Here is a 17,968-nt window from a genome sequence, read left to right on the forward strand (position 1 = left end):
TGTACCAATGCATGGGATTGTTCCATCTTAAGTGCAGGACTTTGCACTTGTCCTTATTGAATTTCATAAGATTTCTTTTGGTCCAATCCTCCAATTTGTCTAGGTCCGTCCAGGTGCGTTGACACGAGATGCTATGCTGCTACAGCAACAAGCTATGTTGCTGTAGCTTGCTGCTAGAGCGATGCAGCATCAGTGGGCATGAACTGTGACACCAACGCTATTGCACAGTAGCAACACGAAAAAACCTGTGCAGCATTGGGACTGCACAGTAACACTGGTTATTACATAGTCATTTAGTACTTGCTTAAGCACTAAATGACAGCAATAACAACTGTGCAGTCCGGCATACATGTAGATGTGCCCTCTGAATCTACTCCATAGCAAAGTGTCCCATTATCACTAACCCTATATCTACTCCAGCATATCTACTACCTAAGTTTGATGTCATCTGCAAACTTGCTGAAGGTGCACTCCTTGCCACCTTTCAGGTCACTGATGAAGATATTGAACAAAACTGGCCCCAGAACTGACTCTGGGGGAACTCCACTTGATACCGGCTGCCAACTAGACATTAAGCCATTGACTACTACCCTCTGAGCCTGATGACGCAGCCAGGTTTCTACCCACCTTACATTCCATTCATCAATCAACCCATACTTACTTAGCTTTTCTGCAAGAACGCTGTGGGAAACAATCAAAAACCTTCCTAAAATCAAGGTACACCACATCCACTGGTCTCCCTGCATCCAGTGAGCCAGTCATCTCATCATAGAAGGCAATCAGGTTGGCCAGGCATGACTTGCCCTGGGTGAATCCATGCCAACTGTTCCTAATCACCTTTTCATCTGCAGGCTTAGAAATGTATTCCTTGAGGACCTCCTCCAGGATTTTTCTAGGGATTGAGGTGAGACTGACTGGTCTGTAGTTCCCTGGATTCTCCTTTTCTCCTTTCTTAAAAATGGGCACTATATTTGCCCTTTTCCAATAGTCCAGAACCTCTCTGATCACCATGAGTTTTTAAAGATGATGGCCAGGGGCTCTGCAATTACATCAGCCAACTCCCTCAGCATTCTTGGGTACATCCCATCCAGCCCCATGGATTTGTATATGTCCAGATTTTCTAAATAGTCACTAACCAGCTCTTTTGCCACAGTTGGCTGCTCACCTCCTCCCCAAACTGTACTGCCAGGTGCAGTAGTCTGGGAGCTGACCTTGCCTGTGAAGACTGAAGTGAAAAAGGCATTAAATACTTCAGCCTGTTCTGTACCCTCTGTCACTAAGCTGCCTTCCCCATTCAGTAAGGGACCCACACTTTCCATGACCTTCCTCTTGTTACTAACATACTTATAGAAACATTTCTTGTTACCCTTCACATGTCTTGCTAGCTGCAACTCCAATTGTGCTTTGGCATTCTTGACTTCATCCCTGCGTACCCAAGTGATACTCTTATACTCCTCTCTAGTTATTTGTCCAAGTTTCCACTTATAAGCTTCTTTTTCGTGATTTAGCTTATTGAAGAGTTCCCTGCTAAGACAAGCTGGTCTCCTGGCATACTTGCTAGTCTTTCTGTGCACCAGGAAGGTTTGTTTCTGCACTTTCAGTAAGGTTTCTTTAAAATACAGTCAGCTCTTCTGGACTTCTCTCTCCCTTAGACCCAAGGGATCTGCCCAGAGTTCTCTGAGCAAATCGAAGTCCACTTTTCTGAAGTCCAGAGTCCTTACTCTATTGCTCCCCTTCCTTTCCTCAGGATCCTGAATTTGATCATGTTGTGGCAGTGTGGCCATCCACTACTACATTCCTCACCAATTTTTCCATTTCTGAGCAGCACATCAAGAACACGGCCCCCAGCTGGCTGTTCCAGAACTTGCACCAGAAAGTTGTCCCCAATACTTCAAAAACTTCTTGCATTGCCTCTGCACTGCTGCACTGTCCTCCCACCAGATGTCAGGGTGACTGACGTCCCCCATGAGAACCAGGGCCTGTGATCTGGAAACTTCTGTTAGTTGTTTGAAGAATGCCTCATCCACCACATCCTCCTGCTCTGGTGCTCTATAGAAAACACCCAATGCAGCATCACGGCAGAAGTTGCTTTTATCTCTGACCCTAACCCAGAGACTTTCAACAGGCCTATCTCCAGTTCCATACTGGACCTCTGAGCAATCATATGGCTCTTTTACATGAAGTGCAACTTCTTCTCCTTGTCTCCCCTGCCTGTCCTTTCTGAACAGTTTATACCCATCCACGACAGTGCTCCAGTCATGTGAACTATCCCACCAAGTCTTTGTTATTCCAGTCACATCACAGTTCTGTGACAGTGCAAGGATTTCCAACTCTTCCTGCTTGTTTCCCAGGCTCCGTGCATTCAAGTGCAGACACCTGAGGTAGCTAGCTGGTTACCCTATTTTCTCAGGAAGAATGAGGTCTCCACTGTTACCCCTCTTCCTGTTTGTGCTTCCTTCAGGTCATCCGCTTCCCCACTTACCTCAGGGTTTTGGTCTCCATCCCCCGGCAAACCTAGTTTAAAGCCCTCATTAAGATTGCAAGCCTGTCTGAGAAGATGCTCTTTCCTGTCTTCATCAGGTGGATCCCATCTCTTCCTACCAATCCTTCTTCTTGGAACATCCCGTGGTCAAAGAAACCAGAGACATATTGGTGACACCACCTGTACAGCCATGCATTTATCTACAGGATGCTCCTGCTCCTGCCTGGGACCTTTCCCTTGACCAGAAGGATGGAGGAGAATACCACCTGAACCTGTCCCCTTCACCCTTGTACCCAGAGCCCTGTAGTCACTTTTGATCTGCTCAGGGTCTCCCCTGCCGGTATCATTAGTGCCTATATGAATGACCAGCATGGGTAGTAGTCAGAGGGACAGACGAGTCTTAGTATTCCTCTGTGACATCTTGGATCTGGGCTCTGGGCAAACAGCAGACCTCCTGAGACAACTGGTCAGCCTGGCAAAAGGGATTCTCCAACCACCACTACCTGTTGCTTCTTCTTGGTGGTGGTGGTCTTCTCAATGATTCCCACCTTGGGGAGGCCTGTTCTGTCATCTACCAATGGAACATGCTCCTCCCCATGTTGCTAGGGATCCATATCTGTTCTCCAGGCAAACTGCTACAGGTGCAGATGAAGATTTCTGTTTGCTGCCAGATCAGCATACAGAATACTTTGCAGAGCATAAGAATCCATAAGGATTCAACCAGTTATGTATTCACTGTAATAAAATGTAGTACATCGTTAAAAAAAGGAATACTGCACCTTCTCTATATGCAGGGCCCACATATCACATAAGTTTGAGCTAATTGATATGGTAGCTCTCAGTATGAACTATTAGCAGAATATGAATTTTTAAAATATCCATCATTGATGGAACCACCAGAACAAGTACAGTGGCCAATGCATAAGTCAGCTATTCCAATCTGTTTAGTTCATTATAAACAAGCGTTCTGAAAGTTTCACATTCAGAATAGACAGCATAATGACGACACCAGGTTTTTTCCAAAATATTCATGTATTGATATTCTCATTATATGGAGTGAATGATGACACTGTTCAATCATGTTCTGTATGTGAATTTTTGTGGTTTAAAATGGTCACCCTAATGTGGTTCACATCACATTAGTTACCTTCATTAGTGTGGCAATAGCTCTTGGATACATTTTGCATAAAGCAGCTATTTATTTAGTGTGAAAGAGATTAAATATATCAAGCTTAAGTAATTAGTTACCAAATTCGTGGGGAAGCTCATGACAAAACACTGCTATAGAAGTACTAATTCCTCCTGTCAGTCCGGCACTAAACGCTGCTCCTGGAAAAATAAGATGTTAATGGTATTTTAATTTTGCAGGAAATTTAATAATAATAATAATAATAATAAAACAACATAATAAACAGCACTGCCTTTGTGAAACTGCTAATTTTTTTGCAGAATATGCCATTTCAGCGTAAGCTTCCCATTGTTTTAGGATTTTCCTAGGACGCAAATTAGCAAAAACACTAGGTTCCTTTGGGTAGAAGGTTAAGTATAAGAGAGCCCCAACCACCTGTCTCCTCTTTTCCATATTTTTAAGAAAAAATCCTTGGAAGCTAATATATTTTGGCAGAAGGCCTGGGATAGCATATTTGTTCCATCTGTTTATTTGCTGGCCCCTCAGAAGGTTAGACAAGACAGGTCCCTTAGTGCTTATTAAACTTGGACCACTCATACAAAATCTGTTTTAACACAGAACAAAGTTATACATTCAGGTATAATGAACGCAAGCTATAGCTCCAGATAAGGAACTTTAATTTAGAAATGGTGACCACAAATAGGATGCACAAGCCAAAGAGACTAAAGAAATGCACCTATAGATGCAAGATACACCTCCAGAAAAAAATCAAATAGCTTCAAGACACCTCACCTGGGCTTGTCAAACACCCCTCGAAAGAGGACATCCCACTGCACTGGAGACAGTGTCAAGGGAAAAAGGGAGAGTAGCATGAAACAAGGGAACACTGCAGAGAAGGGCCCAGAAAGGAGGGTGTCGGCCTGAGAGCAGGGAGAGGAAATCCAGCTTTGTGGTTTTCAGGGCTCTGTGGGCTGAACTGAAACAGAGCAGCTTCCCTTTGGAGGGCAAGAAAAACTGTTTGCTGAACTTCGGTTTCCCAATAAATGCCCTTCTTGAAGTGGACCTGTCTGCACTGCTGCTTGGCACTTCAGGGTGCACTCCTTTCCCCTCTGAAGGGGTCAAGCTTCTTGCAGAAACTGAACAAGAAGGTAACCAGGGACTGGGACTGAAAGTCTAGGGTCTTGGAAACCAAAGGAGCCAGGGGCACTCGGAGACTAGACAAGGCTAAGGATTCTAACCAAGCATCCCCTGTGAGAATCCATGACAAAGACCCAGTGCACTACACTGTGGGACGGGTGAGGGAGGTGCAGAGGCGGCAGGCTAGCACCCATTTCTAATAAGCTGTGCTTGACAATTCTCATTTTTCTTCAAATATGATGTGTTCAAAAATGCACTAAGCAGGGTTTCTGGTTGTAGCCATGTTGGTTTAAGGACATAGGCAGGCAAGATTCTTTGGGTAGGTGTGATATCTTGTATTAGACCAACTAAGGACTAAGTGTATTTGAAAGAGTGATGTTAACATATTATTCAAATCGACAACAAAAAGGCCTACTACTTCTGCTCCAGTTTCTCTCCCCAGAAGTAGTCTCTACTACATTTGGTTAGCAACAAAGCTATTATTGGTATTGTTTACAAGGGAACTTATCTTGCTCAAACACAGGCTAAGTTAATTGGAGTACAACTTAAGTATTTTTGGTATAGCAAACAGCTCTGGAAACCTGACTCACAACACAATTATGACTGATGATAAACTGAAAGTTTGAGATTTCTTTTCATTTAATATTTTGAAAGAAGAGAGTTATGAAATCCAGACAATAAACAATTATTACAGTCACCAGGGATTTCATACACGGTTTTAGTTTAAGGGATATTTGGCAAAAACGTCTTGCCCTTCCCCTTTGCAGCACTGGCACTTGGGAAAATAGTGTAGACAGGGTTCCCATTTTTTTAAATATACTGAAGTCCTTATACGAGCTTTAAGCAAGGTTAAATAAAACAATACTTAAAGCCATGACAAACATCTATGGCACTGCTTCTAACAATACTTCTGATACTGGTGCCATGTAGCGGGCTTCCCATGCAGTGAATTTTCTAGGGCATGTACAGCTGTAAAAAACACGTCTTGCACCCCGTATGCACTTACCTATTGCTAAGCCATCACTAAAATTGTGGATGCCATCTCCCATAATTACCATCCAAGCTATGTTGGCTATGCCAGTATCTTTCAGGTCTTTTCCCGAATGGCAGTGGCCATGGGAATGGTGGGAATGTTTGTGGTGCCAGTGATGGTTGTGTTTTCTAGCTATGATTTTATCTTCTCCAGGGCTGTCATCATACTCTGCATCATGGAGATTGTGCTCTTGAACAGCATGCAAGACATCGTTGTGAGAATGGTGCATATTGCATGCATTTTCTCCAGACAGGAAGTTTTTGGGCGGGGATTCCAGCTGGCCATCTAGATCAGTCAGTTCAGTTTCATTAAGTCGATCTTCAGATACAACTGAGTCATCAGCTCCTGTATTAAAGCCAGCCAGAGAGACACGGTATGTTAATTCTTAATTAAGATACCACCAGCAGGTACACCTTTGCTTATCAGGATCTAATGGCTTTGCTAAAACAAAAGTTTATTGAACATTCCAGCACATCGTAAGCTTAAAACAAAAAATCACTTTTCCCATAGAGATGGGTATGTTTTCTCTTGCAGCATTGTTTTTCAGTTAAGTGCTTGTAGGATATGCAGAGATCACCATTACCAGGCAATGGCACTGCAACTAAGTTACCTGCAATACCAAGAATAACTTTTAGCCTGACCTAGCTTGTACCTGGTATTCTGCTGCTGACAACATGTTCACAGTTCAATGCAGAGAAAACAGCTGTCAGGACTACAATAAAATCCCTTGCATGCCAACAGCCCAAAAGTGCAATGCAACTTAATCTGGTTCTTTTTGTGTGCACACGCACAAGGAACACTTAATTGCTGATATGTAGTAGCATCTGTGGCTGAACACAGACGATCTTTCCAGTTCATTGTACTGCACCCATATTAATTCTTTTATTCCATACAGTGAAAGAGCTGAATATATCATCTTATTTTTACTGGAATGAATAGGGTTATTATTACGGTGCTCTAATGATAGCACAGAGGAAGAAAATTGTACATGAAACATTTGAGAGAAGTGATTAGAATGCTCAGGTGTAATAAGTTTAGTGTCCTCAGTTTTACCTCAAGTAATAAAATGAACTAACTGAAGGGAAGAGAGGAGCAGCAAGAAACAATCATGCAGCAGGTCAAAAAACAAGGAGAAATCATACTGGCCAAAAACAACAACAAAAAGAGCGCCAATATTTTAGGACCAGAGATAAGAAACTGTAAAAATTCTATGACACTTTCCAGATCAAATTTATGCAGTAAGATGTATGTTATCCAAACAGGCCAAGGGACACAGAGAGAGAGACACAGAGCAGAAGCAGCTAGAAGACTGCAAACAGCCTAAGAAAGGTTAGCTTGATTGATGGAACATCGAGACCATTTAAAAGAAGAAATGATCATTAATACCATTAAGTTAACTGACTCGCTCAGGTGCCTGAATCGTAATGCACCAGCTGCTGCTCTGTGGATCAGGAATCAAGCAGGGTGATTCTATGGCAGTAAGAAAATCAGTTTTTCCACTAAGTATATGCACCCCAGTTTTGAGGGGCTGAATTTTCTGGGTGAAAAGGCATGTGCTGTATGCCCGGAAATATAGTATCTTTATCTAAATGGAAGAGTCTTTCAAATCAGGGACTGGCACAGCAAAAAAAAAAAAAAAAAAATCAAGGTCACTGCAGGCTTCTACAGTTAAGTGAAATAAATTGCCTTGTTTTTAAAAACTCTGAGATTTACTGTATGGTTTCAGTTTATATTGTATGGACTTTACTATATGTTTTGACAAAAACTGCACTCTGGCAATTTAGTTCTGAGAAGAGACACTTAAAGTCCTGTTGCTCATTAAAGTGAAGCTATTTAACATGTGACCATGAAGACAATCTAAGCAGAGAATTTCCAATGTTTCTACAACAGTAGTTAGCTGCTTGCACTGCTATTTAAAAATATTAGACTAAGAAGCATAAGAAATATATTATGGACCGTTTTTTTTAACAGCCTCAACAAATATAACAAGTCAAATATTTTCAAACAGGGTTTTACAAAATGACATCAATTTCCCCCTTTAATTATGAAAATTAACAAATAAAACCCTAAACAAGCTGCAAACATCCAATTAGTCATTCATGATTAAAAAAGAAAAAAAAAAGATGCAGGGCCATCTGTCTTGGTCTGAGAATCTCTTCAATAGGCCATAACAAAGCCTTCAAAGTGACCCTGGCTCTCAGGGAAGCCAAGCTTCATGTACATGAAATCTTCATAATGGAAGTTAAAGGGCACTGACAGAGCCCAAATATTTACAGAGAGAAGCACCTGTTACAAACTTGTTGGTTTCACGCCACAAATCTCTTCTCAGGGGCAGAGATCGAAGACAAATTCTGAAAATTAATATCTACCTGCAAGAGGTTTGAGCTGAAGCCAGTCAGCATCTGGCCTACTATTTAGTTTATGATCTGAAAGCTTCGTTCCACCTGGTGATTCTTCAGTCTGTTTTTTCTTACACCATTTCTGTTTAGTCTGCAATAGATAATTTACAATGAGCATTTAGTATGCAACAATACTGAAGGGAAAGGAAGTTTTACTAATCTAGTCACATGCATCACAGTAATTATAGAACAGGTGTTGGCAACTCCTAGCATGTGTGCTGAGTATGGCATGCAAGGCCATTTTCCTAGGTACACACTGGGGCCAGGGCCGAAAGGCAACAGATGTTTGCAGCTTCCTGACTGCAGCCAGCCCCAGCTTTAGGTAGCTGCTGTCAGCTGGAAGCCTGGGCTGCTCACAGCAGGCAGGTGGGAGGCTGCAAGCCCTACTGCAAGCAGCCTGGGCACCATGTCTGGCTGCAGCCAGGAGGCTGCAAACAGCTGCTGCCTCTCCACCCCAGCCCTGGCCTGGCCTCAGTGAGTGCAGTGCCAGCACCTGCTGCCTTCCCAAAGCCTGGGGCCAGGGCAAGAGGGCAGCAGCTGTTTGGAGCCTCCCGGCTGCAGCCAACCCAGGTTCTGGGTAGCTGCTGATAGCTATGGAGCCCGGGCTGAGGGGGCAGGGGCTTTAGGTGGGAGGCAAGAAGAATAAGTAGGGCTGGGGGGCTGTTGTGAGGGGCGGGGGCATGCCCGCCCCTCACAAAACAAATACACAAGATCAGAAGTTTTATTTATTGCCACTAGATTTACAATTTTTAAAAAATCTGATATTTACTATAAAAAGGGCAACATTTATGATTATTAACTATATTAATATGCAGTGCATTCTGCCATGTACCCTCGTTTTGTTTTTCTGGCATGCTGGCACTCCAGCACCTTCCAAGGTAGACATCGTCAGTTTTTTGACACTCTGGCCAAAAAAAAATGTTGCCTACCTGTTACTGCAATTTCACAAATGTTGAAATTCTGTAAGTGAAAAAATTAGAAAACATATCACATACCTTTTGTTTATTATAGTGCTTGTACATTCTTATGCAGTGTTCAATGATGAACAAAAGGTAAATGCCTCCAAGTGCAACAAGTCCTTTCAATACTGCATCATATTCTTCTAGAAATCCTTCAGCTCCTAGTCCATGCTCATGGGAATGTCCATGAGAATGCCTGTGTTCATGAACATGCCCTTGGTGGTGACTGTGATTATGGCCTCCTTGAGACTATTAGGACAGAAAATAAAGACCACAAATGTGAACTTGCATTATTAGTAAACTTGAGTAGCTCCTGGTCCAGCATAACATGCTGCTGGATTACTAGAAAAAGTAGCACCAAAAATTTCTTCCAACAACAGTTCATAAGAATACTAATAGTTTCATTAGAACAGTGGCTTACAACTTATGGTCCGCAGACCCCTGGGGGTCCACAGACTGTCTAAGGGGTCTGTGAAAGATGACTGTGATCAATCAAAAATTATGTCATTACCAACACTCACAAATCAGGGTTCCATACCTCCATTAAAACATGTTTAGGAGGTCTACAAATGAAAAAAAAAGGGTGAAAGCCACTGCACATCTACCATCCTAATCAATAATGTCCCTCCTAAAGTGTTTAGTGTGGCACTTAAAGGAACAAGCTCCAAGTCCTTTGCACTACTTTGTAAATGATAATCTGGCCCTGCTCCCTAAAGAAATTAAAACTGATCTATTACCAGGGCTGTGTGAAATGCTGTTGGTTGTTTTGTTTCAACACTGTTTTGACCAATTTCGAGGTCAAAACAGCAAAATCGGAATGAAACAAAGGCTGTCAAAATCGCCTTGAAATAAAAGGAGACTGACTGGCTGAAACATTTCAAAAGTCAAAACGTTTTGACCATAGGCTGGGGATGGGAAGTCAGTCCAGCTGGGCTGATTTCCCATCCCCAGCGCAAGATCTGGCAGGGGACAGGGAGGCAGCGCAGATGGGCTGCCTCCCACCCCCAGCATGATGTAGCGCAGGTCACGGGAAAGCAGCTCAGCTGGGGTGCCTCCCACCTCCAGAGAGATCTAGCTGACTTCCCACCCCCGCGAAACTTGAAACAGTGTCGAAACAGCCTTTCTGTTTTGACAGAACGGAATGGAACAGCTGTTTTGACTTTAAATGAAATTTGATATGAAACACTGTTCTGTTCAACTGTTGAGAGTCAAGGCAAAATGGAACAGTGCCGTTTCACAAAGCCCTACCTATTACATGAAAGTTCCTACAGTGTTAGCAGCATAATGGTATGCCACATTTTGCCCACTACAATCAAACTACAACTTAACTGTGATCCAAAATACACTTAAAAATTCTTTTAACATATACATGGCCCATACATGTGTACTGTTGACTACAAAGTAAATATTGATGGATTTTACAGTTTAACTAAAAATAATTATATTCAAGGGAGGCAAAGGAGAATACTGAATACATTCTCCATCTTTTCTCTGTAAATGAATTTCAATATACTGCAACTCGTTAAAAATATTTTCCTCCTCTAGACTCGAGAGGTAAATTTACGGATAAAAGATCTGGAGTATTAAGAGTTTCTAAATTTCAAAACCCAAAACAAAATACAGAAAACAGTTTATAAAAACACAAAAGGTAATTTGGGACCCATCATCTTGTGAATTTTCAAAAATCTACCTGAAATAACTTGGCAAAATTTGTGAGAACAGGAGTTTCACAAGGTAGGAAACACAAAAACTGAAATTATGTTGTAACTTTTGACCAAGCATATCAAAAGCTTCAATTTCTCCTGTTTTTTTTTTTTAAAGAACTTTCAATTTAACAGAAACAGAAGAAAATACCATTTTTTCCTTTGGCACAGTTTTAAAATTTCCCTCACAGGTTAAGTCAATCTATAGCTCCATCGATAAATATACAAATAAATCAACAGTTAAGATATTAATTATTTAGGGCACCTCTATACGTGCAGGTAAGGCAAAGTGAGATCCAATATGCAATTCACACAATTGCACATGTGGCACGGCAGGAAAGGAGGCTGTGGGATTGAGCATTAGATCCCACTGCACCTTAACTCCCAACGGGAGCCTAACCTGGGGCTAGCTGGGTCTCAGCAGTGCCCCGCAACTGTGGCTGCTGGCTCCTGGCAGCTGCAGGGCGTGGCTGCAATTTCCCAGCCCCAGGGGTGCCTAAAAGCACTGCTCGGACTCAGAGTCTGCAGCTGCCAGGGCTGAGAGTCCCCTCAGCTGCAGGGCTCCCAGCCCTGGCTGGGCATAATGCAACCCTGCAGCTTGGAGCCTCATTAGCTGATGGGGTTTCCAGCCACAGGGGAGACCCTGCTACATGTGAAAATTAAAGATGGACAGCAACCAGCTATACAGTCAGTACACTTTTGAGATATAACTTTATGGTGTGATGTACTTTGCATCACATGTAGCTGGTCTCAGTTAACTGTGCAACACCTGTAACGTGTAGAGGGGGCCTTACTGAACTGACATTAAGAGGTCCGGGGGCAGAACAGTACTCACGTGTGGCAACAGATGGAGTAGCGCGTCTCCACTCAGTGTCCCAACAGCCAGAGCAACCAGGAACGTTAGAAGGAATTTGAAGCACCCTTGGTTAATGATGGGAACCAAGATGACACCCAGCAAAGACAGCAGGCTAATGACAGTGATAGAAATGAGTCCACAAAACCAGGCTGTGGCTGTGGGAAGAAATTAATGCAGAAAGTTTATCAACAGAAAACCAGGAAAACTCTTGTGAGTGATGATAACTGAAGTGGGGACTGTCTTGTCTTAAACTTTACCTTTATAAGCATTCAAATAAATGCTGAAAAATATAAAATCAATATTCAGTTTCACACATATATAGTGTCTACCGGTTTATTTCAACAGTGTAACAAACAAAAAGACATTAAAAGGAAGCCAATTAGCTGAAAGCTCAACTAGGCTACAGTGATTTTTCCTAATGCAGAGTTCCAGGAGTAGGCCACTAATGAAACATGAAAAATATAGGGCAGGAAAGTAACAGCCTCTTTTCTTTTGGTTTACTGCATTTTTAAAGGAATTATTTCCTACTTGACATTTGTTTTAATGAGATTCTAATGCAGAAGTTAACTGGAAGAAACTGAATTCTCCTTTGCTACGTGAGAGTAACTAGCCTATGTGTTGTTCCTTTCACCTAACATGCTATTACCTACCTTTTCATTTATGGAAGATAAATAAATCATAGCCTTAAAATGGAAAAAGCTTCAAAAGACCAGAGACATAAAATAATCATAATAAATCAAAAGTAGCTTGGAAGCAACAAAGGTGGCAGGAAAGCTTCCCCTGTTTGGGGCCCTGTACAAATTATTTCAGCTCTAAAGAGGAAAGATAACAAAAGCCAAGCTTGCTGGCTTACTACTTCATTTACTGAAACAGAACATCTTGATTCCCATTACACACGAGGAATCAAACAAGAGCTAATTTCTTTGCTCACGGCACCAAACCTTTTGTAGGAAGTGCTCAAACTCCAAAACTACTATTTTTATCAAGGCTTCATTCACTTTTGTGTAGTTAAAATGATCTATTAGACAGTACTGTTTAACTTTAGCTTCTGATCATAGATACTCTGTAGCAAACAGCACCAATTTCTGCATCAAAAAAGGTCAACCTGGCTGAGGCAAGGGCTACAAGGTTAGATACATCAGCACTTGCTAACAGATTAAATGATCGCTTAATAAAGCTGATCTTAAACCTCACATTTGTTTCCTGTGAAGTCAGCGAGTCATTATAGAGATGCTATTTGGGGAAAAATTGCTTGATGATTGGGTGAAATGAAAATTATTTTCAACCTTCTTACTGTTTAATTTGTGTTAAATAAAATTTAATCACTTACCCTAATAAGGTAAATTCATGATTAAATCATCATCTGATAATTTAAAGACATTCTGTCCTGTGTTAGATACAAAGACTGCATTACAGTACTACTTGATTTTCTTCCAGGTTCTGAAACTCAACTGGTTGGTCTGTTGTTCACCTTCCAGATGTAGGTAAGATGGCAGTAAGCCTGTTCACCAATCACTTTTTCTTTTCATCTGTCTTCTTTCAGATACCTCACAAATAGTTTCAGCCTACCTGTAAGCTCATGCACAGGACCAGCCTATAACAAATGGGTCTCTGCAGAGATACAGAGAAAGGGAATAGTTCTATTGGTATACTGACTACAGTAAAGAACCAGGGACTAGGCCAGTACATGCAGGCATTCAATAAACAGTACTGTTATAGAAAGTTGGGAAACTCATAGAACTGAGGGGAAAAAAGCAGTCAGCCTTCAGCTAACTCTAGCAAACAGCATCCTAAGACTCCTTGTTAGCCCCCAGTACACACCCCTATTCACTGATATGTAGGGACCTACCGAAATTGCGAATTCACATTTTTTGCAGAAAAAGTTAAATCAGGTGTCTTCTGCAAAAAGAAGTGGGCTCCGCAATTTTGGCAGGATCATCTGGGGAAACAAAAAAAGCTCACTAGCTACCAAAGAAAAGAATGGGAAGCCCTGCAGCCTTGGAGCATGTGGGATGAGAGGGAGCTAATGAGGCTGAGCCTGTGAATTAGGCTCAGTACAGGCACCAGTCTGGCACCAGTCAAGGAAGAGAAAAGGCTGTGGCACCATATTTGAGGCAGCCAAAGGCATGCCGCTGCAGCACGCTGTAGCTTGAGGAGGATGAAGAGTGAGAAGAAATCCTCCAAGGAGGCAAAATACATTTCAGATCTGGACGGTGTAAGGCAGTATATATGCTGTAAGGACCTTGCACACAGATGGGGGCAAGTTGTTTTGTATTGCCTGCAACATGACTCTGGATGTGTCAAGGAAAAACAGTATAGATAAGGTACAGTACACAGAGTCTCTCACTGTTGCCACCACCAGCGCCTGTGCTCACAAGGTGGAATTTGTGGTTCAACATGGTTCATTACAATGCTAAGAATATGCAGTACTACTAGCAATTTGTGTCCAAGGAGCTGGAAATCACTTGGCACACAGTGCATGCTTAAACTTTGCAATCTCCTGGAATAGGAGGACATTCAAGATCGAATGAAGTTTGTGGCAGAAAATTCTACTCAGTTCATGGAACCTCTAATGTAGTTTGAAGGCCGCCAGGCTGTGATCCACCATGTACGCAAGATGATGGATTTGATAAGATATGGCATCATATGAACTATCAAGCTGTTGCTATGAAAACCAGTGGAGAAAGGACCTGTTCCAGGCAACAACTGTGAAGTTGAACCAGAACTGCAAATACAACCTGTCACTAACACTGCGGTTCAAACAACCAGTTGCCTTCTTCCTTAGGGCTGTTCATATTTTTTACCCCAATCAGGTGTCTGTGCTGAGTTCTGACCTTCAGGTACTGAAATCTATTTCTGGATGGCAGAAAGCATGACAAGGAACATATTGCTTACACAAAACTTGTCAGAGTGCCAGATGCCTGTGACTCTGTTTCTCATCATTTTTGACATTTGTACACCCTGACAAAATCCAGCATCACCATTCCAACCAACTCCGTGGACGCTTAGCATGCGATCTCAGCATATGGACACGTGTTCACTCTACAGAGACAGAGAATGTCAGTGGCAACTGCCAGCGGATGCTGTATGCTAGCATTTAACAGCTAACATGAATTGCGCCTGTCTCAGAGTTAGCAATGATTATTGCTAACATTGTTTTTACAACACTGATAAATTATGATGATGGTATTAAGGTGGCAAATAATGGCTTCTGTGGGCCTATGAGCGTAACTAGGTTATCAGCTGCTGTTTTGGCCCCTTGGGCAACCAGTAGCAAGGGGCATGACCACCAGGGCCCCTCAGCCAATCAGTGGCATAGGGGAGGGCCCCAGTGCGAAAAGACCATGAAAATGTTGACCGGCACGACAATCCGGTTGCAAATCTTGAACTGTTCAGCTGTAAGGAAGGTAGACCCCTACTAATGTACAAATCTGTTGTTGGCCTTCCTTCAGCTAGACCTAACCGAACCAGTTTGCTTTGATACTGAGCCTGGAATTCAAAGGAAAGGGGACCACACCAGGGCAGCATACACTTGAGAAACCAATCAACTTCTAAATACCTATCCCCATACTATTCTGTTACTACTGGAATCAGCAGAGTACCCTGAACTTGATCATTCTCATTAAATTGGGAAGAACTTACAGCCAAATGGTACTCTGTAAAAGAAAACTTCCTTTTGGAATTCTCTTCTTCTACCCCTGAAATCTGGAATAGCTACAAAATTAGCTTACTCTGACAGGGTAAAAGTTTTATCTATTTTGAGTGGGCACTGACAGTTTCTCACCTGGTTGTTGAGAATGTGCGATGGATGTTTTACAGCAGAAGGAAGCATTGCTGTTGCTTTTGTCCATTTTTATAATGCATCTCATGGGTTTTCATGTGCATGTCAAGGATACAAATCTTTGGATGGGTACCCTTTCAGTTTTCTACAGCAAGTAAAATCATTCCCCCTGGTGACCGGCCTGTGGCTGAAGCTCTAAGGAATCTGGTCTCCTCATGCCTGTCAGATACGTTGTTCATCATTAAAATATTCTAGCTATATAATATTTAAATCAGTACTCTGAGGTCAAATCACATCATTTTTAGTTCCAGCCAAGTTATATCATCTTTTTGGTCCTCCTATATAAGGACCCCAGCCATTTAACTTTGCACCTGGCATCACAGTATATCCATGTCTGGACTGGAGATCGTGCATCCTGCCAAATACCTGCTGTCTTTCCTATATCATAGTACAGATTTGGCTAATGAATCTCTAATGGCTCTTATACTTTTGCCCATGACAGGGTATCTAAACATGACATCATGATTAAGAGGCCCAGCAGGATTAGAATTAGGAATTCTATGAACTTCTACCTCTCTGAACTGCAGCCTTCAATTTCTGTCTCCCTAACTTTGAGAGAAAGTCACTGTGTTGATCAATGTCTATTCAGACTTCTAAGTTCACAATGTAACTATACTGGGATCCCTGGCTTTTGATACCAGTATATTTAAAAAATAGGGTCTGTCATCAAGCCAAAAGTTAAGGGATGTGTACAAATAACAAAAATAAAATAAAGCACTGAAGAGACAAGGAAGATTCCAATTCCTGTGGGACTGTTCCACAGAGATGCACAGATCTTTTAATATGTATCTTTTAATGTCCTGTACACACGATATAACACTGTTAGGAAAGAATTAAGTATATCCCTCCCAAAAATGTAGGTTATTAATAAATTTAATACATTTGGTTCAAACAGAGCTTTTTACAACATCTGTGATATGTAACACTACAAAATACTCTAAGAACCATTATGTAATTATCTAGGAATACTAAGAAGCAACAATTTTTATGAAAGCCATACATGACCTGGTTTATACTGACTTATAAGACCTTCCTTGATGTATGTACTGATCTGGCTTAATGGTGTTGGTGGAAAGGACAGGAAGGTAACAGCTTCCCATGAGAGTAACCTCTGAACAAACATTTGGGGTAGCAATTTTAAGACAATGGCATTCTTCCATGATCCAAGCCAAAATAACACAACTGTTCTGTCAAGCTGGGAAGGCTGAAAGAGCAGCAAAGGCATTTCACAAGCAATGAAGAGGTTTTACTGTCAATGATCTCTAACGTGGAGTCAAGCCAATGGAATGGCTGTGCACAAGAGTCAAATCCAGGGAAGGGTGAGGCTTAGGGAAAAACAGATGTGTGCAGGCTGGTATACTGTGCTTTTGTTCTAACAAATAACAGGTCTTTGCTTAAGGAAAACTCTCTCGTCCCACATGGAACAGAACTACAAGGTCTGAGGGCCAGGCCAGCCCTAAACTACAACCAGTACTGCTATATTAGTCATGGGAGCAAAGAAACACCAGCTTCAACAAACACAGTTGTGCCAGTGGATGCCTGTATGCAGCTGCAATTAAACCAACAAAAATGCTCTTTAAACCATCATTCTAGCTAATTTAATTCATGGGGAATGGTTTTACTATACCAGTTCAAAATGCAGCATTACCATTATAGCTGCATCCACAACAAGCCTGTTTTACTGGAAAGGTACAACAGCTCTGTTCCAAGAGCAAGGAGTGCCTAATTCAAATTAGGCAGAGGGTAAATTCAGACTAGACATCAGGAGGTGCTACTTCATGGTCAGGGCGGCTAGGATCTGGAACCAACTTCCAAGAGAAGTGGTGCTGGCTCCTACCCTGGGGGTCTTTAAGACAAGGCTAGACAATCACCTTGCCGGGGTCATTTGACCCCAGTACTTTTTCCTGCCATGGCAGGGGGTCGGAGTGGATGATCTGCTCAGGTCCCTTCTGACCCTACTAACTGCGAAACTATGAAATCCCCTGTGGTGGTTATGGTTACTGTCAGGGGACTGCCATTTAAGGCTGGTCTGAATTGATGGTTGGGGGGTGGTGATCACCCCCCAACACCTCCAGTCATGTGACAGAGGCCTAAAAGGGAACTACACTTGACAAAACCAGGAGGATCAGAGAGGACATATGCTTGGTAATTGCATCACTATGCATCCCCAAACAATCAATAAATCAGGGGGTTTGTTTTTTGAACTTTCTTCAACTCTAGGAGCCGATTCCATTGCCCCAGTCTGGAGAATAGGTCCAATTGTTCAGTCTACAGATTCCTGTTTTGTGGACTGTTCAAGATCAGGATACTAAGCCCGAGCAACATGGAATCTACTTCTCCAATCTGTAAGGAGTACTGCCTGTGAACCTGCATGACTCCAGTAATATCTAACACAGTCATCACAAGTGCCTGAGCAAGACAGTCATCTC

At 42.2% G+C, this 17,968-nt stretch overlaps 1 protein-coding gene across 1 annotated transcript in view; it reads right to left on the reverse strand.

Annotated features, from left to right (window-relative positions):
- Positions 1–17,968, reverse strand: part of SLC39A10 (solute carrier family 39 member 10) — a 79,641-nt gene that overhangs the window by 17,387 nt on the left and 44,286 nt on the right. Inside the window, exons 4-8 of the mRNA XM_090045211.1 lie at positions 11,678–11,853; positions 9,176–9,388; positions 8,151–8,271; positions 5,755–6,126; positions 3,731–3,811 (exon numbers count right to left, since the gene is read on the reverse strand). Of these exons, the coding sequence (XP_089901337.1) occupies positions 3,731–3,811; positions 5,755–6,126; positions 8,151–8,271; positions 9,176–9,388; positions 11,678–11,853 (963 nt within the window). The remainder of the gene's footprint in view (positions 1–3,730; positions 3,812–5,754; positions 6,127–8,150; positions 8,272–9,175; positions 9,389–11,677; positions 11,854–17,968) is intronic.

This window comes from Crocodylus siamensis, chromosome 4 (assembly GCF_052110815.1).
Source record: "Crocodylus siamensis isolate JL-2025a chromosome 4, ASM5211081v1, whole genome shotgun sequence".
Taxonomy (NCBI): Eukaryota; Metazoa; Chordata; order Crocodylia; family Crocodylidae; genus Crocodylus; species Crocodylus siamensis.